General features: G+C 32.8%; 1 protein-coding gene, 1 non-coding gene and 1 pseudogene across 16 annotated transcripts; 1 reads left to right on the forward strand and 2 right to left on the reverse strand.

Moving 5' to 3' along the window:
- Positions 1-2264: 2264 nt before the first annotated feature.
- LOC106771402 lies at positions 2265-5565 on the forward strand. 6 transcript variants are annotated; one of them, XM_022785331.1, is made up of 9 exons: positions 2265-2541; positions 2673-2764; positions 2926-3135; positions 3565-3658; positions 4171-4277; positions 4554-4631; positions 4728-4870; positions 5126-5233; positions 5326-5565. In XM_022785331.1, the coding sequence occupies exons 5-9, from the start codon at positions 4185-4187 to the stop codon at positions 5342-5344; spliced, it is 441 nt and encodes a 146-aa protein (XP_022641052.1). In that variant the 5' UTR covers positions 2265-2541; positions 2673-2764; positions 2926-3135; positions 3565-3658; positions 4171-4184; the 3' UTR covers positions 5345-5565. The 6 variants fall into 6 exon arrangements, 2 of the variants coding, with proteins under 2 accessions (XP_022641052.1, XP_022641051.1); XR_002669323.1 differs by lacking the exon at positions 2926-3135 and having other exon boundaries at positions 4549-4631; XM_022785330.1 differs by lacking the exon at positions 2926-3135.
- Positions 5566-12112: 6547 nt separating this feature from the next.
- LOC111242352 lies at positions 12113-13361 on the reverse strand (annotated as a pseudogene).
- A 6336-nt stretch (positions 13362-19697) lies between these two features.
- On the reverse strand, positions 19698-23146 carry LOC106770193. 10 transcript variants are annotated; one of them, XR_002669356.1, is made up of 8 exons: positions 22730-23146; positions 22565-22646; positions 22347-22409; positions 21823-21914; positions 21116-21453; positions 20777-20910; positions 20366-20413; positions 19698-19896 (listed from the first exon to the last, which is right to left on the reverse strand). It is a non-coding gene; the product is annotated as an uncharacterized LOC106770193 (transcript). The 10 variants fall into 10 exon arrangements; XR_002669353.1 differs by having other exon boundaries at positions 22007-22409; XR_002669354.1 differs by having other exon boundaries at positions 21116-21914.
- Between the last annotated feature and the right edge of the window lie 342 nt (positions 23147-23488).

Here is a 23488-nt window from a genome sequence, read left to right on the forward strand (position 1 = left end):
TTAATGTTTTTATCGTTTAACTCATTCGATAAAAAGATATTTGCCTTTGTCGATACGGAGACGTACGGGGAAGTCATGAACTGATAGAGAATTCCTTGATTAAGCAATACTACCTAGAGATAGGAGTAGGACGATCATTTGTATTTTGCTTCTATGATAAATGCATTGCTAATTACTTAGGGAGACTAGAGATAGTAAACTAGTAGTTATTAGTAGGCTCTTTTCGCTGAGAGATCGAGTTTAGGGTAGGCAAAGAAAGTTTGCATGACAATTAGATAATAAAGCGAATTTAATAAGAAAAGTAGATATAAGAGGGCAGAAAAGATGAAATTGTAAACTTCAACGACTCCATTCATTCATATATTTTCTTTGCCAATTGAATCACTTGCATTTGCATGTTTATTTTCGTTCTTTGCATTAAACACTTAGAATCAATTCTTTTCAAGTCTTATAAGATCAATTTACATGAAAGATAAGGTCTAAGAGTTCTTTGGAAGACGATACTCGGACTTACCGTTTATATATTACTTGATAACGATCTGATACACTTGTTAGGGGCTTAACAGTTTTGCAGCCTCTTTAATGCAGATATGTCATGAGTTTGAGAATTTACCCTCATATTGTTGTCGGAACACCTGGAAGAATACTAGCATTGACTAGGGATAAGGATTTTTTTTTGTATAATGTGAGACATTTCATATTAAAATAATGTGACAAGATGTTGGAATCACTTGGTATGTTTCATTGTTGAATGACCACTCTACTGTTTTTAATTTTACTTTCATATGGTCATTATTGTTCCTTTTATGGTTTCTCCAGATATGAGGAAAGATGTTCAACACATTTTCAAAATGACTCCCCATGATAAGCAAGTTGTGATGTTTTCCTGAACACTCAGTAAGGAAATTCGCCCAATTTGCAAGAAATTTATGCATGTAATATCTCATACTTACATACTGCTCACAATCCCTAAGAGTTTTCAAGATATTTAGAATGCTGTGGTTTCATCGTTTTCCTTACCACAGGTTTTTCTTTTAGGGTTTTCTATTTACACTACTTTTACTGAAACACCCAGCTGGTAGGTGGAGTTTAGTGGTCTGATGACCGGATATTGGGTTAGGAAGAAGTTTAGGATGATATATTTTAGGTGTGATCCTATTTGTTCTTGAATTATTATTTGTTCTTAAATATTGTATTCTTTTGCAATTTATAATTACCAACTAATTTTAAGAATCCTATGATTGATTTTAATATTTTAGCAGGTACAATAAAGTTTTTAAATTCCTTTTATTATGGCAGCGTGGCATTCTGGGTTTTGGGCCTCATTTCTTTTAGTGGCCATGGTGAAGTTGAAGATATAGATGAAAGGATAGGCGCATGGTGGAATTTTTTGTTTGTATACATATTAATATACATTTACATATACTTTTCAAACAAAATAAAACAATCTTAATATATTTCAAATGAAAATTAAAATTTTAAATAAATTGTTATTATTAATAATAATATAAATTTGTGTAATTATTTATTTTAACATATTATTGACTAACTATTATTTTAATGTTGTAGGCATTTGATTAAGGAAATAGATGAAATGAAGAAGACAATTGAAGAATAACTAGATTTTCTTTTATCATTCAGAACATGTATTTTTATTTTAGGTTTTAAGATTAAACATGTTATTTAAGTTGTATGTTTAACATTTATAGTTTATTTTATATAATAATAATTAATTTTGATTTTTAGATTATTCTAGTTTATTTTTAATTATTTAAATTATTCTGATTTATCATTATATTTTTTCATGTTAATTAAATCATTAAAATTATAAAAAAATTAAATTATTTGCATTAGTGGTTTTGAAAACTGCACTTACATAAATCCATAAATTACCGATGGTTTTCTGTAACCCTCATAAGTATCAGCGGTTTTTGTGAAAACCTCGTGAATAGCGACGGTTTTGAGAAAACTTATAATGGCGGTTTTAAGAAAACCCCGTAAATAATGGCGGTTTCTGTGAAAACTTCCGCAAATAACGGTGTTTTGAAAACTCCCGCTAAAGCCGCTCACTAGTGCAAAATATACATTTTATACCTTTTAAAATTTAGTAGGTATAAAAAGTAATACAGTGGTACTATTACAATAAAAAAGAGATATAAAAAACTTTTTTATACCTATTAATATTAGAAGAGGTATAAATTATTGATTTACATCTCTTAAATATTATAAGAGGTATAAATTATTTTACCAATTCAGTTTCTTTTTCCCGAGATACTTTCTTTCTTTTTTGCGCAAAACTTCATCTCCATTGCCAATCGGTTCAGTCGTGTTGAGGTGGTTGGGTAGAGCTTTTCTTCCCGTTTCAAGTTGTTTGCCTTTCTCATTCACTATAACTTCGCACATTTCTCAGAAGCAGAAGTCTCAGAAGCAGCATTTCTCACCGTCTTCGTACATCAAAGAGCTTTTCAGCGTCGTCTTCCTCACTTTCAATGGCTCGAGAGCTCATCCTTCACCATCATAGAGCATCTTCCTCACTTTCAGGTTAGGGTTTCTCCCGCATTTCCTCATTTCCTCATTTCCTCATCTTCCACCGTTATAATCACATTCTACCAATTATAATCCCTTTTCACCGTTTAAAACTCCTTTTCCACCGATCAATCGGTCCATTCTAGGGATCCATGGTTCCTTCACGGTTTTCCATCGATTAAACAAGTTCTCTTGAGGGGCGTGTGCTACCAGGGAACAACTCTTACAACTCAGAGAGGTATTTTATATGTTTTGGTTTGTCTGTATGTGTTGGAATATCCAAGATATTATTTGTGATGCTGATATTGTGTATGGGCAGTACCAGTGGTTTTTCAGTAACACTTGTTTCATTCTCTGAATTTTATAACCTTAACCATTTCTGAATTTTCATCATGACAGAACTCAAAAGTCACCATCATCAAACATGTTTGTTTTAGGAAAATAGGCTTTGTTTTAAATTTTGTGGGATTTGGAAAGGGTGGTACCATTTATGATTGCTGTTGTCGCTTACTCACAAGATATGGAGGGTGTTACTGAGTGATTGAAAAGTTAAAGAGAGAGAGATATAAAGTACGCGAAGCCATGAGGAACTGACTCAGAAGAAACGAGGTTGTCTTGCTATTGTTGTTGTGTTGTGTTGTTTGTTTCTCGCTACAAGCCTTTTTCTTTTTTCTACCTTTAATTTTTAAACTATTTCTAATAGAGTAATAAAAAGAAGGCTTTTTTTATTATTTTTTTTTTCTTCTGCTGCTATTCATACTACACTAAAGTTTTAGTGGCATCTTTAAATAACACCACAAAACAGGGCATCCTCTTAAACTCGACTTATCCTAAACCATGAGTGCACTAATCATTTCTATTCTTANGCCACAAACTCAACTATGAAAATTTGGTAATGTGCCAATTTACAAAAAATGAATATGATCATAAATGGCTACGGGATATATATGTTGTTCAAACTAATTTCACAATATTCNCTCTATGCATAACTGATTTTCTGATTTTGTTATATGTTATTTTATTTAATATGTAATCCAGGGAAAAAAAAGGTAAATGCAAGGCAATGCAATAGAGGAATCTGTCTGCAAAATCCAACCTCTGCAGCAAAAAGTACAATAGTTTAGACTTTAAGGTAAACGTTAAGTGATAGCTACATGTGATATATATATATATATATATATATATATATATATATATATATGATCATATCCTATATCTTATGATGATTTTACGTTCATATTTTGAGTTTAAAAGCTTAAGTACTACAACATTTAGTGTTTAACCATAAAACAAACATAAGTTAGTATTTCGAATTTCCTATGTTTTACTGGTTTCAGATCAATACAATATTCTGACATCATAAACATAACCGGCTAGAGCAAATTTTAGCAGAACTTGGTGTAGTTGTTACATCGAGATTTAGAGGACCTAGTCTAGTTTAGTGGTGAATAAGTTTTCAACATTCTGCAGTAAATTGAAGTGGTTAAAGGTTATGCAACACTGGACAAATTTCTGATATATGATAAGGCGAAGGACTGAGATAAATTATAAGATTTACCAAATGTAATAGATGTTTTCAATTGTTTGATAGATGATTTACCAAGTGCATGGTTCTATTTGAAAAATTATTTTGTCACTCTTCAGATAGTGAGACCAGTATGGAGCGGTCTACAGATGCTTTCAAGGAAACTCATAATATAACCCTGTCTACCGAAGATACTTTATTTGGGGGTCTGGTGTCAAACCTTCAGGTACTTATAACCCGAAATCAGTACACTGCTAAATGTTATTCTTGTTCTTCTTTTCTTTTGGCACTCTCTTAGTTTGTGATTATATATTTTCTTGGTAGGATCATTGCCAATCTAATTTTGTAAAAGTTTATACTGGAAATTGAGGATCATGCTAATGAGTGTCCTGAATGGGAGTGCATTAGTAGAATCCAATACTACAATTGCTCATAAAACCTTTTGTGCTTTTAATTCCTTAACCACTGAATATGGATTATCATTCTCTGTATTCAAGAATAGGAGTATTTATCATGTCTGGCAGNTNTTATAATCTTTGCAACCAAGAAAAGCCACATTTACTGNAGATACTTCGGTGGGGTAAGTATTGAAACTTTAGTAACAATTCCCAAGGAACCTTCACTTCCTACATCATCCGTAATTTAATTTACAATCAAATATTTTACTTGTTTCGAGATTCAACGTGTTGTTCACCCCATACTTGGGTCTATTGAGAGCTCGNATGTACCCTTTGNTGTCCATAAAGTCTCTCCTGTTTCTATTTCAAAGGCCATAAAAAATGAATCAGAGTTAGAAGGGATGCAAAATTGCCATTTAAGGTAACCCTATTTTACCTTTGTCAGGATTATTGTTGATGGTTTATGCATGTTTCAATTTCTGTGCTTTAATGATCTTTTCCTAATTGGAGCTCTGCCTGCATATTGGTGGTGGCTGCATAATTCATTCTTCATCCAGTTAGATATTCATAGATGTTTGATAAAATTGTTCAATTAAATTAGTGTACTTGTCAAACAAAAGGAGGAATAAACACATGTCCGTATGTACATATAGTTATGCTATCTTTTCATTTCTAGGGATGCTGCTGCCCTTGCTCAGTTCTGGGATTGGTTAGAAACAGAAATTACCAAAGATAGAACATTGACAGAAGTAAAGGTTTCGGATAAACAGAAATTATCTGGAAGGTACCATTACTAAATTCACTGTGTCAAATATTTAATTCATGAAAATCTTTTACACTACTTTCTGACTACTTGTTTCAACATTAAATGACTAGGTATTCATTGTTAAAGTGAAAGTGATGTGCCAATACATGCAATTGGAAGAAGGGCTACCACTGAGATGGAGAAATCAGTGTTAAGTTCATAAAATTACATTGGCTAATTGATTTGTCATAAATATTAACAGATTTATTTATTAGAGATAAAAGGTGATATATTAGACTTTTTCTAATTTATTTTTCATAAATATTAACAGTTAAGTACATGAAAATCCAAAGTGTTTATCTTTTCTCTTATAGCGGTATCTCTTTTGCATGTGTTACACCATGATGATCGGCTGAGTTTTTTTTTTGGAGAGAAATATACTCATTATTATTTTTTTTTAAAATAAAGCAGTAAGAGAAGAGTAAACTGAAATGAAAGATTTTTTCAAAACATGGTCAGTGAGGGGTGCGTGATTGGTTATACTCGTAAAAATTTGTATTTTTTCAGTACTTAATTTGTATTTTAGTTTTATTGTAAATTATAAAGATTAAATGTTAAAGGAAATAGGTTTTCAATATCTAATATAGAAATAATATAACTGTTAAATAGTTATATATAATTTAAATTCCATAATATTTACAATGTGTGCTAATAGAAACAATATTTAGGAACTTGGTTAGGTAAATATTTTATTTTGATGTGTTAATAGAAACAATATTGATTATTTAAACTGTATTTTAGGATTGAATTTTATGCAGGTTTGGATAAGGATATTAATATATACAAATCAAATATTAAAAAAAAATCACTTTTTACACCGGTTAAATCCATATAAGGTATAAAAAGTCTTTTTTTTTACACCGGTTATAGTATAAGCAGGTATAAAAGTGAGATTTTTTTTATACCTATTCTAGTACTAATAGGTATAAAAAAGAGCTTTCTATACCTATTATAAACAGAAGAGGTATAAAAGTAAACTTTCTATACCTATTTTAAAGTAGGTATAAAAAATCGAAAACTTTCTATACCCCTGCTTTTATACTAGCTTGAAAAGAGGTATAAAAAGCTTTTTTTAAGAGGTATAAAAAACCTTTTTTGTACTAGTGGCTCGAAATTTTGTGACGGTAATTTTCCCAGTGGTTTTGCCAACAGCGGGAAATGCATTTACGAGGAGTTAAAACTACCGGTAATGCAGAAAAAAAAAAAACCCTGATAAAATTCGGTATTTTTGTAGTGAACCTCTTCATTTTATATTCAACTTTATTCATATATTAACTCAACCAAGTCACACTTCATCCAAAACTTACGATACATCAACATTACTCTAATTTCCATAACCAGATTTTATTCTAGAATCAAGCATACATCAAGCTAACATTTGTCTACATATTATCTTTCTAATTTCAAGTATATTTGAATCCAGAACCAATAAATAAATATATATATATATATATGTATGTATATATATATATGTATGTATATAAATGATATTGAGAGAAATTTCTAACTACACATTAGCCATTACAACACCGAATAGTCTATTAATATTTGATTCCAAAACAGCAAGGTCATATTCCTAATTTGCATACAATCTGCATTAAAATCAATTAGCATAATTTGACAGAATAGGACACACTCATACACTTTTATTTTGCATATATCACAAGAAAGATTGTAGAAAGATTGATCAATCAATATGTTCATAGTTAACAATCCATTATAAAATTAGATATATTAGTCTATACATCATAAACCAACTATCAGAAATCAATCCCAAATTGATTCGTATAAGTAATCGAAAACCCCATTTTACCTTTCTTTTTCATATAACATAAAAGAGTATATGGATAAAAATTTCCAACATCCATAGGCACCATTACAATCACATATCAACACGATACAAAAATCAAAAGCAATTTAGCTCTCCATACAATTCAAAAATATAGGTAGCCTCTACCTACCAAGTTCACTAATAAGGACCTATAAAACAGTATTGAAAGAAAGATATGCAGTCATCGAGACTATTGAAAAAAATCAACTTTCATGTTCATTCATGCATCCCTTAAAACACTTGGAAGGTGCAGGAAAATTAACATCGAGTCGTTCAAAAGACAAAAATCAATTTCAAAAGCTCTAGAAATCTATCTTACAGCAATTATCGGGACCAATGATTGCTATTAAACATTAAAATAAAAACAGCAAAGGTATGATTAATTAAGGAAGCAAGTCATAGTTAAAAGGAAGAAAAGACCTTTTATAAAGTTACTTCGGCGGTACTCCGGCGAAACTCCGGTTGAACTCCGGCAACAATGGGTGGTAGGAGGAAGCGCAGGTTTCACGTACGCACGGTGGCACTACAACGTCAATGGGTGGCTAAGCGGAGGTAAGACTAGAACGTCTAGGTTTCGCATGAAACGCAACACTACGACGGAACTCCGGCGATAGTGAGTGGATGGATGGAGGGAAGACAACACCGTCTAGATACGACGACACTCCGACGGCATTGGTGGCTGGCTGGAAGGAAGACAAATTTCTCTCTCAACTTTTCGTGCTTCAGCTTCCCTCTTAAATGTTCCTCAAATGGCAAATCTGAAAATAACAAAACGAAGCTGAATTTTGAAATCTGCCCCCAATTCTCATTGTCACGTTATTCTCATATTAAAAAATCAGTTTTCACGTGTACCACTGAAATTTGGACATGTGTCCCGTATTCAAATGTTGTCATAAATTGTTGTTCAAATATCATTTTCCTTTATAAAAGTATAAACTTTCAATGGTTTTATTCTCTTTCTCCGTTTATTACTCTAGAGTGCTTTTATAACTGAGATGTCGATGCAAAGTATTCGGTCAAAGGTGTCATCGATTTTGGAGTTGTACCATTTGGTTTATAGTTACCCGTCCCAACTTCACTGGATAAGAACACCGTACAATGTATATCCACTCCCTTTTTGTAGATTTATTTAATTTTTTAACCGGGTTTGTTTTGATACCTTTTCTTATTATTTCTAATAAATTGTTGCAACATGATTATTGAATTATATAATTTCGATTAGACTCAAACCTTTGAATTCAAATAATCACAAAAATAAACTTTCACACTTAGCTTTGACTATTTTACTAGTGGTGCACATAAATTGAAGTCCAATCATCAATACATCACTTTCCTGTATTCTGATTTTTATTTGATAAACCAATTGCCTAAATATTGTCTACTTCGTTGCTCCTCGCCAACTCTGTTATTTGTATTCTGACACTCTTCTCTGCAGACATGTCGCGGTTGCCTTTTGCTATTGTTTTCCTTTTGACTGCAGCATTTGCGGTGTTTTGTTCAAGTGGCCATGCACCACTTGGTTGCAATGAAGAAGAAAGGCAAGCTCTTCTAAGGATCAAAGGAAGCTTCAAAGATCCATCAAGCCTTTCATCTTGGGAAGGAACTAGTTGTTGCCAATGGAAAGGTGTAGGTTGCAATAATCTTACAGGCCATGTTGTCAAGCTAGATCTCAGAAATCCTTGTTATCCCTTACAAGGAGATTTTCAAACCTAAATATTACCATGTGTCATCCATTGGTGTAATGTGCGCGAATAATGGTCATCATCCAAAATATGACGTAGTAACCACATTCATATGACTCCGTTTGTCTATTACATTACAATATATCATCATAATTATAAAATGTTAAGTAACATCATTGAAATAATACAAAATATAACAAAGTATGAACTAAATTACCAAACTTTAAGGAAAACCCATGCAAGCTTTTTAGCTGTAGGATCTCCCAAAATAACATCATATGTGTTGCAAGGGAACTATAAAAAAAATTGTTTTAGCATACATTTATATAATAAAGAAAGTTCAAACATTGAGGTTTTTACCAATCTACTACATGTTTAAGAGGGTTGAGAGGAGACTTGTCCAATAAACAAAACCAGAGAGCAGTGTTCTCCGGTATGGAGATCACAAATAGCTGCCAATGACGCCTGAAATTAGTAATAACTTAATTATCATATACCAAAATTAATAAATAAAACTTTAAAGTTAACAAACTTCACTTACCCAAGTATATAAGGGAGAAAATATTTTTCCTTCTTCATTACAAAGCAGGTGGTAATGTATGTTTGGATATCATCAAATTTATTTCTTTCATGAGTCTTAGAGGGCTCAATGAACCCATATACATTATTGAATCCATTCTTATCACTGACATCAAACATATTAAAAAAGAGTTGTTAAAATATAATAATACTAATAAAATTGGTGATTATGAGAAGAAGATGACATACAATTCTAGGACGCTAGTTTTGTAGACTAGTGTAATCTTATTTCAAGAATGCCTTTATGAATTGTCCGAAAACGCACCGCACCGCAATTTCATACGAAGACCTGTCTGTTTCATTTGTTGGTTGCTTTCCCAATATTTGAAAACTTTTTTAGCAAACCTTTTAATAATAAGATACTTGTCATGATTTTATTGATTTGTTTGAAGTTATATTTAAAAACATTTTGTTGTTGATTTGCTCTCAAAAGAGATATTTTCTTTGGATAATATTCTCTTGAATTATAATTAGTTATTTCAAAATATCTTATAACAAATTTATTTCATTTTGTTTTTTTTCGATATTTTAATCAAAAATTATAACAGCAGTAACAATAAACATCTACAAAATTTTAAAATTTAATTCAATTTGTACATTTAAAATTATTTAAATTTCCTCCAAAAGTCAAATTACTCTGAAATTTTAAATTTCTTTCCTCTTTCAAACAAAATAATATTTATTATCCATAATCTTAACTTTTTTAAATTCTATTCTTACCAAGAAAAAAATTATTTATATTTTTTTAATTTTAGAATTTTTTATAATTAATTATTTTCAATTTAATTTGTATAGCATCACATTTCATTTTCAACACAGATCTAAAAATTACAAGGTATATTTTTATTCATTTTATATTTGTTATTGCATCTTTTAAAATCTTTTCAATATTTTATTTTTCCAATAATAATATCAATAACAATAAAAATTCACAAAGATTTTTATTTTTTTAATTTTAATCTTTTTTTAAAAAAAATGTTTTGTACAAAACCAAGTTATATTTCACCTTATTTAGTTTTTAAATTTCTCTGCTATCTTAAGCCGATTAAAATTTGTTCTCCACAATTTCAATTAATTGTTTTAAATAAAATTTTATATTATCTACTGCTTTTGTGAAACCCATTTTTAAATTTTCTTTCGACCATTAATAAAAATAATAAAGTTTTATTTTTTTTCAAATTTTTAAATTTAAAGTTATTTACATTTTTTGCAAAAACCAAATTATATTCCAACCTAAAAGAATCTTTTAATTTCTTTCCTCCTTCAAATCAATTAAAAATTATCTACAAAATTTTAATTATTTTCCTAAATTAAAATTTTCGATCAAATACATTATTTTTTTTTTCTGTCATGTTTCTCCCCCTTCACATAATCCACAAATCCCATTTCCAAAATTCGGTCTTCTGAGAAAATAAAACGCATGAAAAATAGCAACCAAAAAATTCCGAGAACCAAATTGCACGTAGTTTACGTGAGCCGAATTAGAAAAAAAAAAAAAAAAGTAAACAAAAGCAGATTGAAAATTTAGGCTCTAAAAAATCGAATTCCCACTTGGTAGTATAGTGTTCAGTGTTATCTGTAGAAACACCATCACCTATATAACAGTAAGAACGCTTAAAACGTATAAGAACGTTTGACTATTCGGCTTTTGTGTTGGTGAATGGAGGCACAAGCTGTGACAGTGCAATGACTTGAGAGGCCTGATTGATTTCAATATTTTTTAAGGGTTAAATAAATATGTTTTTTGCTTCTTTTTTTTTTAAGTTTTGTTCTATTTTTTTAAGATTTGTTCTATTTTTTTTAAAAAATTAAAGATCTAGTCTTTTATTATTAATTCTGTTTTTCTTTTTTCTAAAATGACAAACGGCTGTTTAAGAAAAAGTTAACTCATTATTTATCATCTCAGAAAAAAAAAATTAACAGTGTTGGTTAAAGGATACATGTAACTTTTTTAAGAAATAAAAGACGAAAATAAAGTAAGGAGAGGAAAAAAACTAAAATTAAGATATAGTTTAGAAAGAAAAAGTATATTTAATTTAATCTTTAATAATAATAAAGCTAATTGCATGACTAAAAATAATTTAAAATATTAAAATATAGTAAATTAAATTATATTTGACTTTATCGAGTTTTATTTTTGTTTAAATTTAAGTATGTCACATGTTAAAATATATAAGAGAATTAAATTTTAATTAGTAAAATAACATTTTAAATAATGCTAAGGTTAATTTAATATCAATAAAAATAAATATAAATATGAAAATGAAATAAAAAATTAATAATTAAAGTTTTTAAAAAATTAGGAGAGCGCATAGGTTTGGACAAAGAGCATATGCTATAAAAGCAGTGTGTTGGGTTACTTAGTTTATACATTGCACACATACATGGTGCCTTACAACTTGGGTTTGGTAGGTTATGAATAAGAAGATGTGGTACTTAGTTTTGTTGGTTATAGTAATCTTTAACCCTACAAAACATGGTGAATCCAGTACTGAAGCGTCTCAGGCCGCCACCAACAGACCGACCATAGGGATGCATAATGACATCATTTTTCCGGTGTTTCACATCCCTTCCCATCTTCCCAAGCCGCCACCAACATCACCTTAAAAGGACGGGACAGCATATGCTCCGGATGCCTGGTCATTTTCATCAAATAAATAAGGTTTAATACCTGTTTTGCTCCCTTTTTACGTAGGGTTTGTTCAAAGTTGTCCTTCCTTTTTTAAAAAGTTCATTAAAATCCTACTTTTTGCAAAAACATGTAGTCCTTTCTACTTACAGAAAACTTTTAACGGCATAGTGCCCAGGTCAGCTATTAGTGAATGACTTATTAATTTTTTATACACGTGCCAACTTAAAAACCAATAATGTGGAAATCTGGTATTTGAAGGTGGTTTTGTTCGAACATCTACAACTCCATCGTCCCTCTCCCACCTCCTCCGTCCAAGGGATTTCCATCTACAACCATCAACAAGGTCCCTGTAAAATACATACTCAGCCTCGTAATCGTGCAAATGAAGCTCAACCTTCTGGTTAGTGTGGTAATGATGCTTGGTAAAAGCCGATTTCCCAAACCCAAAAATGCTAACCCTATCACAAATACCCAAAGCCAGCATCACAGTTTGCATCCAAGAAGAGTAATGAAAAAGAGCCCCTTCTAGCACACAAATATAGAATGTTACTATTCATAAATGAAATGCTAGTTTTCTTCCCAACCTTGGTCTCAAAGTGATCAACCCTAGCATTGTTCAACCTTATCACAACCTCATGTGCATCAATTTCACTTCCATAATCCCTATCCAGCAAAATCCCACTGTTCCCAACAATAGCACAAGAAGAATATATATTTTTGCCATTGGTTACTACTTTGTTGTGTGAATCAATTGGAAGCTTGAGTGACCGAGTCAACTCGGACATGATACCGGGTTGGAATCGTCGCTTCCTGAACCAATCATGCAGAACCTTTCGGAAGTCGAGCCAGTAACGGTAGAAAAGGGGCGACCGGAGCGTCGCCGGGATGTTGGCGGAGGCTCTGCCGCGGTCGTGGTGCTGCGCATGGATCTCTTACTTGAACTTCTCTTCATCGATTTCCACCGCGGCGTGGTGGAGGAATGTGTCGTTGAGCTGCGGCGGCGGAGGGTTGCCGATCCGGACGCGGTACTCGAGCTCGATCGAGAGGATGCCGGGGGGAGGACCGCCCGTGAAGTCAGCGTGGCGGCGAAGACTAGGAGGAGGAGGAGCGCGAAGAGAGGCCGAACCGTGCGTTTCATCAAAAGAGTGGAGAAATTAGGTTTCGCAGGGACCTTGTTGATGGTTGTAGATGGAAATCCCTTGCGCGGAGGAGTTGGGAGAGTGACGATGGAGTTGTGGCGGTGGAAGGCTATGGATTCTGGAGTTGAGGCTAGACGAACTTCAAACAAAACCACCTTCAAATACCAGATTTCCACATTATTGGTTTTTAAGTTGCCACATGTATAAAAAATTAACAAGTCATTCACTGATGGCTGACTTGGGCACTGTGCCATTAAAATTTTTAATGCCATAAGCAGAAAGGACTAACGTGCACTGTTTTTGCAAAAAGTAGGACTTTAGTGAACTTTTTAAAAAAGGGAGGACGACTTTGAACAGACCCTACGAAAAGAGGGACCAAAATAGGTATTAAACCAGGAAATAAACATCCTTGTTTCTCTCTTGAGGATCGAGGGTCAGTATTCCTTGTTTTACGTGAAGTAATGTTCGCTCGCTGGTTGTTGTTATGGTGTGGTTCAATCTACTTGAGGTTTGAAAAACAGAAAAATACTTTGAGATTAAGTTAGATATGTTTTTTTATGAGCTTGAAGAACCTAGGTGATAGGAAAAGGTGTTATTTATGATATCTAATTTGTATTTATAAATTTCATAATAATAATTAAATCAGATCTATTAATAATTATTATTATTTTTATTAACAGCTGTTATTAATTAACTGTGCATCAATTTCTATAAGCAAATTGCACTCGAACAATTTATTTATATAGATTTGTATCTCTATGTATTTTCCAACTTTGAATTGATAAGAAAATGTTGTTAAAATTTCTCCAGGCCTATCTTCAGAGTTCAAACTATCTTGTGCTTATTTTGTACTCCCTCCTCTAGCTTCCTTCTCTTTTGGAATGCCTTCTAAGTTTGAGAAGTCTCATACACTCATCACACCTTCACGAAAACAATCAACAAACACCTTGTGTACATCTTTTCCATCAATCATATTTCCATCTCCACTGCCTTCTTCTGGTTCGAGTAATTGCTTTGTCTTGAAGAGTAGAGCCGCTTTTATCATACAACCCTTGGTTCTCAAATTGACCTTGAAGAAGCCACCATACGACCAAGCTCTCCTATGACATCGTCTATTATGTTAGAGCTGGATGAAGCTCTTCTTCAAGAGATCATTGAAGCATCACTCAACCCCTATCCCTACCCATTCCTAAACCACCTCCTTCTCCTTCCCACATTGTTGAACCAATCAACTAAGTTACCACAACCACCTTGTCCACACCCTCTCTTCAAACCATCACCTTTTTTCTTTAACCTTTAAACACCATAACCCAAATCCTAATCTACTTTCTGACCCAACTTCTCTTGCCTTGTTGTGACACATACAATATCTCATGACGTAGCATGTTGCTCATATTATCGTCGAACTTGCTACCATAAAGGCTGAGCAAAATAAGAAGTTCTTAAAAGTGGTCACCACCCTTAACACTTGTTAGTGTTGATAAAAGCGAGAGAAGGTTTTTAATAGAGAACAAAAATAAACAGAAATGAAAAGGAAAATATATTGAAGGAGAATATATGGAAGGAGAACAATCAAAACTTATTTTATTAAACCATAGAACATTGTAATTTATAAATTTTAAAAATTACTACCTACTAACAAAGTGTTTCTAGAATTAAGCCATTAAATAAAATGCATGAATCAGAAATAACAAACCTAAACTGATTCTTTAAAATTAGGGAAATAATAAAAAAAAGTTAAACAAAATTAAAAGGTGGACATATTTCAGTCCTGAAGCAATTTTCTAACACTCCTTCTTGTTTTAGGAGCTGCAAACACCATTTTTTTCCTTAGAAGCTCGAACCTGTTGACTGAGAGTGGTTTTATAAATAAATCTGTAAGTTGATTTTCAAACTTGCAATGAATTAAAGTCACAACTTCATTTTTCTGCACTTCTCTTAAAAAAAACAACTTGAGGTTGAAATGCTTAGTTTTCCCATGAAATACAAGATTATGGGAAATAACGATAACAGCTTGGTTGTCAACAAAAATCTTGGTACTTTCTTTCTGCTCCAGACTTAAATCAATTAAAATCTTTCTTAACCATAAAGATTAATTGACAATAGTTGTTGCTGCAATAAACTTAGCTTCTACAGTGGATTGAGCCACAATTTCTTGCTTATTTGAGCTTCAAAAGAAAACACTTGATTCAAGAGTAAAACAGCAGCCTGAAGTACTTTTCATTTCATCCATAGAACATCTTTCGTCACTATCAGAGAAACCTGCCAACTTAAATTCTTTGCTCCATGTGAACTTAACACCAAAATCACTTGTACCTTTCACATACCGAATCACTCTTTTGGCAGCCTTGAGAGGTAATTCACTTGCACAATGCATGAATCGAGAAAAAAATACTTACAACATTTAAATTATCAGGCCTTGTTGCAGTGAGGTACGTCAAGCAACCGATCAAGCTCCTGAAATATCCTTCATCAACTTTGTTAACACCATCTTCTTTGTGCAACTTCTCTTGGAATGCTTACTGTCTTGCATTCTTCCATTTGAAATTTCTTTAGTATTTCCTTTGCATACTTTTTCTGACATACGAAAAATTCAGCTTGCCCTTGTTTGATCTCCATGCCAAGGAAGCATGACATAACTCCAAGATCTATCATTTCAAATACCTTCATCATCTCTTGTTTGAAGTTTTGAATATGCTATGTATTGATTCTTGTAACTAGTAGGTCATCGACATATAATGAAACAATGAGAATTTCAGTGTCATTGTGCTTGACATACAAGGTTGTTTCTGATAGACTTTTCTTAAATCCAAAATTTAGCAAATATTAATCAATTTTGCTAGACCAAGCTCTTGGAGCTTGTTTTAGACCATAAAGGGCTTTCTTGAGAAGATAGAATTTATCTCCCTCACTTTCCTTCACAAATCCTTGAGGTTGCTCAACATAAATTTCTTCCTGTAAGATGCCACTTAAGAAGGTTGATTTTACATCCAATTGGAACACTTTCCAGCTCTTTTTTGCAGCTATTGCAATGATTAACCTGATTGTGTCCAATCTAGCAATAGGAGCAAAAGTATCCGAATAATGAACACCAAAGATTTAGGCATACCCTTTAACCACCAGCCTAGCTTTGTGTTTGTTGATTGAGCCATCAACATGAAGTTTGTTTTAAACACCCACTTGACTACAATTACCTTCATGTCTTGAGGTCTATCCACTAGGATCCAAGTTTTGTTTTTCTCTATCATTGACAACTCCTCCTTTATTGCATCTATCCACCTTTGACCCTTTTTTGTTTATGCACAGTCAGTAGGTTCACATAAGGCAATATTGCACCTTTCACAAACATCTGAGAGCAACCTTGTTCCTCTTACAAGAGCATCATCCACTATTTGATTCTGCCAGTCATCTTCTTCTTCTTCTTCTTCAATACTTGAACTAGAAAACTTGAGTTTCAGGTCTTCCATGTTTTGACCCTTCTTTTCTGCACCATCCAGGTTCAACTCTTTATCATCCATGAAGTGAACATCCCTGCTAACAATAATATTTCCAGTTTGTGGCGGGAAAATTTTATAGGCTTTACTGACAGAACTGTAGCCTATAAAAATGCCTGGTGAAGCTCTCATATCAAGCTTGTCACGCTTACTTTGTGGAACATGAGTGAAACACAAACAACCAAATACTTTAAGAAATTTTAGAGATGGTTTATAACCATACCATGCCTCAAATGGTGTCATTTCTCTCACAGCCTTTGTTGGAAGCCTATTTTGAAGAAACACATATGTATTTGTTGCCTCTACCCAAAATGTTTTTGGCAAATTCTACTCATGCAACATGCATCTTGACATCTCCATGATGTATCTATTTCTCCGCTCACTAACTCCATTTTGTTAAGGTATGTAAGGGGATGTAAGTTGATGCTTTATGCCAGAATCTTCACAAAACCTGTCAAATTCTGCTAAAGTATACTCCTTCCCATCATCAAATCTTACAATCTGAATTTTGCAGCTGCTTTCATCCTCAACTCTTGTCTTAAACTTCCGAAAAACTTGAGCCACTTTTGATTTAAACTTCAAGAAAAAAAAAATCCAGCACATTCTGATGAAGTTATCAATAAAGGTAATAAAATAGAGATTACCTTTTAAGGAAGGTGTTCTGTGAGGGTCTGAAACATCCATGTGGATGAGCTACAATTTGTGAGTGGCTCTCCATGTTGACTTCGGGAATGGAATTCATTTTTGCTTTCCAAATTGCATGTCTTGCATGTTGGTATTTGATCATCAATTTCTGAAAAATCAACTGCCATTTTCTTAAACTGCATTTTCAGCAGCCTTTGGTGATGATAATGCCCAAGCCTCTTGTGCCATACTTCTGTGATATTCTCCTTGACAAGAAAGGCAACTTGCTCTTCCTCCAATGGATTTAGAGCAAAACCTTTTCCTTTCATTTTGATTTTGAAAATTTCTTGACTAGCTGCATCTTTAATCAAACAAAAATTGTCTTCAAAAGCAACTTTGAAGCCTCTTTCGATCAATTGGCCAACACTCAACAGGTTTTGTTGAATTTCTGGTACAAAAAGGACATCAGAAATTAACTTTGTACTTGAGCAACTTGTCATTGGAATCCTTTGACTGAAATATAATCACCATTGCCTATTTTGACTTTGGTGATGTTCGTTGGCTTTAAATTTTGAAAAGCTCCTTGTCATAAGTCATATGGTTTGTAATACCACTATCAATAAGCCAACTTTCATTTTCTTCACTGCTTGCAAAATAGGTGACAGAAATAATTGATCTTCATCCTCCTCCTAATCAACAACTTTAGTTTCTTCCTCTTGCGATTGATTTTTGCTCATGCATATGACTGCTTCATGTATCATTTGATTGCACTTTATGCATAGCGCATTTGGTCTCCTCGAACATCTGAATGGAGGGTGATCCATTTTACCACAGTGTTGACAAAGAGGGTAATTTTTCTTTCCCCCCTTTCCTTTGTTGTAATTATTTGCACTGCTTTGATTGTTGGCTGGATGATTCTTCTTGTAGTTTTTTGTTTGTTGGCACTTGGCTAGAAGAGCACCTTCAGTAGCATAATCTTTCCTCATCAATCTTTGTTGCTCTTGGGCTTGGAAGGCATGTATCACTCCAACAAGAGTGATTTTAGAAAGATCCTTTGTATTTTCCAAAGAAGCAATAAATGTTTCACACCTTTCTGGTATGGTCACCAAAATTTTCTCAACAATTCTGCAGTCTGCAAAATTACTTCCCAAATTTTTTATCTAGTTGGCAATACCCAACAATCTGTTTGAATACTCCTTGATTGTGGCAGACTCTTTCATCCTTTGAAGTTCAAATTCTCTCATTAAGTTAAGCACTTGCATGCTCCGAATTTTTTCATCTCTAGTATATTCTCTCTTTAGATAATCCCAAATTGCTTTTGCTGATTTGAGAGTCATGATCCTAGTAAAGATGGTTGCAGAGATGCCAGCATAAAGACATGACTTTGCTTTTGCTTTTCTGGTTTTCTTCTCCTAATGATTTTTTATTTGGGCCACAGTGGATTGTCAGGCAGCGGAAGGATTTCATAATCTTCTTTTGTGGCTTCCTAAAGATCATAGTTTTCCCATTGAAAATTGGAAGAGTTGCTTGGAAAAAGCTTGTTTCAGAATCCATTCTAAGGTCTGTAAGAAAAAAGCTCTAGATATCAATTGTTGGTGTTTATAAGAGAGAGCAAAGGATTTTAATAGGGAACAAAAATGAACAGAAATGAACGGAAAAATATATTGAAGGAGAATATATGGAAGGAGAACAATGAAAACTTATTTTATTAAACCAGAGAACATTGCAATTTATAAAATTTGAAAATAACTACCCACTAACAAAGTGTTCCTAGAATTAAGCCATTAAATAAAATGCATGAATAAGAAATAACAAACCTAAATTAATTCCTTAAAACTAGGAAAATATAAAAAATATTGATTCCTTAAAACTTGGGAAATAATAAAAAAATAAAACAGAATGAAAAGGTGGACATGTTTCAATCCTGAAGCAATTTTCTAACAACACCTTCAACTTATTCCTTTCGCCTACACTTATTAACCAACCACTACCACCTTCACCACCAACATCATAGCAATGATTTTACTTTCATACCCTTTTCTTTATCTTTATCAAACACTACTACAAAAAGGTGCATAGATAGCGCTTTTTTTTTTTTATCATAGATAGCGCTTTCTAAGCGCTATCTATGTGTGCGCTATCTATTAATAGATAGCGCTTCTAAAAAAAGCACTATCTATTGGTTCTGACAATAGATAGCGCTTCTTTAAAAAAGCGCTATCTATTGGTTCTGGCAATAGATAGCGCTTCTCTAAAAAAGCGCTATCTATTGGTTCAAATTTAAAAAAATAATAATAATTAATTTTAGAATAAAATATAAAAATATTAGTTCTATTATATACACACCACACTATATATTATATACAAAGAAATAAAAAATATGGAAAAAATATGACAAAAGGCTCAAAAAGAATGTTAATATGAATAAAAATTATTGTTCCAATAATATTTAAAAATTTAATCATTAAGTCGTTTAGTACATGTCATCACATGACACTGCTTTTATAAGATAATATATACAACCATAACATATATATCCAATCAGTACTGTACATCACCATAACATAACCTATATGTACTAATTACATGAAAACACCAATTTTCCCTAACTTCATTGATCTGACTTTCATGATAATGTTGGCATCTGCAACTAGAAAAATACTGCAAGAAAGAAAAATAATGTAGAATTAGTTAACTAAATTTTATTACAAATTAATTATAAGAATAAAGATAACTTACATCAGTCTCTATCGGTGTATAACTTGTATTATGATGAAAATAATTATTTATATGAATTTTTTTTTATTTTCACCATGCTTGGTCCAACATGAATAACTTTTATCAATTCCATTGCATATTAAATGCTCTTCTAACTCATCTACATTCACTATCTTTAAATGACAACACTGCAAGCAAGGACAAATGATTCTACTAGGGTTTTTTGCATGCTCAACTGCAAATCTACGAAACTCTTTCACCCCATCTTCATATTCTTTTGATAATCGACTAGCAAACATCCATTTTCGGTCCATATTTTATTAATCTATCAAGATTAATCAATATAGTATTAGCAATATATACAAGTTAACACTATTTGCAATAACAAACTATAAAATAATATTCATCCTACCTCAACTTTGAACACACCGTATGTGTAAGAAAAGTTCACAACTGCAATCTACAAAAAGAATAACAATGCAATTAGTAAAAATGAAATCAAGTAGTTATAAATCTAATTAAACAGACCAAATTCAAAGGTTAATTAACTGTAATGGTTATATGTATATCATATATGTTGAATAAGAAGCACATGGACCACTCTCATTTTCTGTAGATCATTTACCCTCATATGCTAGGTTTGATTAACTTTCGAGCAGAATTGGATGAAATTAATTTTGAAAAGGTTGAAAGCATCGTATTTGATGTCAAGGAAGATTTATACGCTCTCAAATCATTGTTGGATATTTTGAAGACATGTTCTTTAGTACTAATGAGTTATAATTAAATTTATAATTAATGACTTTACAGTCTTATTTCTTACTTTATAATCAAAACTATCTTCAACTCTGGTCCAAGAACAAGCTTTAAATCATTGAGACAGACAGATTTCNACATTTGGTTTAATCTGCACTTGCTTCNTCTGCTTTTCAACCTGAGTTGACTTGTTAGCCGTCACTGTTGTTTTTGAAGGAAAGAAAGGTATCAATACATGTACTATCAGCCATTGTGAATAATATAACATAATGAACTGAACTAAATTATGAATAACATAAGCAAAAGTAGAAGATGAAGGAATCAAATTAATGATCGANTATCTCCTGATACAAACTATGAAGTATGTGACATTACTTGCATTTTTCATTACTTGATTTTTCATTACCAAGATTGAACTAAAGGTATGTTAAGCATGTTTTTTAGAAGAAATTCCTTGCTTTATCCCCTGCCTCTGCAAAATGCATAATCTGCAAAATAACATGAAAACAGTTAGAAGCCATCCCCTGATGAATGCTATTACAAAACCTCCAACGGAAGTTGTCAATCACTGTAAGAACTGTCCTACCTGAAAAGAAACAATTTTTACCTCAAAAGACAAGATAATGGTTTAAGACTTGTAAGGTGGTTCATTAAAATTAATACATTTTCACCCATGGCATCTTGAATAAGAACAATATCACCTGACATCCTTCCAACAACCTCTCCTGTTCTAGTAGCAGCACCCTGGCCCAATCAATCAGTCTACCATTCATAAAGGTTGAGGGGAGAGAGAATTGCAGAGTACATAGTCATAAACCAATCACGAAGATAAAGATAATATCAGAAAATTTGACCAGCTAACTTCAGATATAACAGACTTTGCCAGATCATAAGGAGAAATGACTTGGTAATTTACAGATTCCTTCAATCCAGTTTCAGAGGCCTTGAAACGGTCCAGTCCAGTAAGATATAAACGATTTTATGATTTGCTATAGTACATATGAAGCAGAGTTTGGTCTCTAATTTACTGAATGGATGTTTCATATAGTAAATCATGCACTCTGTACACAGATATTTATGGATCTAACAATATGAGATATATTGTAAACTCACCTGTATTTCTAGACCAGCAACAACATACTGCTTCAGGAGTCTATCACCAAATGCACGAGAAACAGCAAGAATACCACCAACTCTCCAAGTTCCTGCACATAATGTTAAAATTTACAAGGCACAAACCACATGAATCCATAAAGCTGGTAAAACAACCACACTTTTATCAAATACTCAAACTAACCACAAGGAATATAAATTAGAGTAGCAATTAAAATTTTCATCGATGCTCTGGTCCTTCCAACGATATATAATCGCTGCAAAAGTTAACCGAAACACATGAATCAACTAGCAATGCAATTTTGATTCCAAAGTTTCAGGCTTCAAAGTGTACGAATTGAAACTAAATGTGGTATAAAGCAAAGAAAACGTGCTCGGATCCTCTTCCAAAGCTAGGTCACCGACAAATGCTCCCAAATCGAACACATTATTTTCTGCATCGCTGGTTTCACCAATAAGTGACATCTAAATCCCAAATCATACCACATACAAGCAATCAATCACACTAAAATAACTCTCCATACCTGGAATTTCTTGTTCTCCATGACCAAACTCAAAATCGTGAGACATTGGACCCCATTCAAATCCTAAAACCAGAACCCGAAGTTGTTGTTCCATATTTACACAAAGAATTAGTCTCACTCGTGCAAAACAGAGTCACCAAACCCAAATATTCACGCAACCCATATGCTAAAATAAAATAGCTATAACTATAACACAATTACAAAATTTAAAAACTCACAAGAGGAGTGTTGTTCTCCCTCAGGGTTTGCCCGAAGCGAACATAGATTCTACACCCAGTACACCAATGGCACGATCAACACCTGATAAAAACGTTTTTTCATGAAAATAAAGGGCAAAGGAGAAACGAAGCCAAGAAGAGAAGGAGGAAGAAGGAACGTGAAACCTGAAAATGGAAGTCCTAAAACGGAGGAGAAATGGGAGTGCACTGAAGGAGNGAGCAAAGACGTACACGTCAAATTGAAGGAGAACCGCCGAAGGCACCTAACGCACTGATGAAACGGAGGGGATGGGGCCTTAACGCACTGTGAACGGAGGAGAAGGAGCCCTAACGTACTGTGAACGGAGGAGAAGGAGCGCTAACGCTGATGAAACGAAGGAGAGGAGCCCTAACCACTGATCAAACGGAGGAGAAGCGCGAATCAAACCGGGGAGCAGCGCGAAGGAGCAACGCGAAGGAGCAGCACAGTGAAAGCAAGAGCAGCGCGAGACGAAGCTTGGAGTGAAAATCAAATTGCAAGAAGAGTAGTAGCGGGAGTGGGAAATATTTTAATCACTAGCACGTACCATAAAAAGCGCTATCTATTTGGTTTTTATTAATATATTTTAAAATACTAATTAAAAAAATTATATTAAATAGATATAGATAGTACTTATTTAAAAAAGCGTTATCTATTATCATAGACATAAATAATGCTTTTTTAAATAAGCGATATCTATTCTTCCACACATNAATAGATAGCGCTTATTTAAAAAAGCGCTATCTATTATCCATTTTGTAGTAGTGAAACAAGGGGAAGAAAATATATTGTTAGAGTCAATCAATCCAGGGAAAGCTAGGAAAATAGATGGAGTACATTTTTGTTACCCTTGTTATTTTATAAAATTTCTTTTTGAAAATATTTTCTTCCACTCTTGATACCAT

The sequence above is a fragment of the Vigna radiata genome, chromosome 8 (genome assembly GCF_000741045.1).
Source record: "Vigna radiata var. radiata cultivar VC1973A chromosome 8, Vradiata_ver6, whole genome shotgun sequence".
Taxonomy (NCBI): Eukaryota; Viridiplantae; Streptophyta; class Magnoliopsida; order Fabales; family Fabaceae; genus Vigna; species Vigna radiata.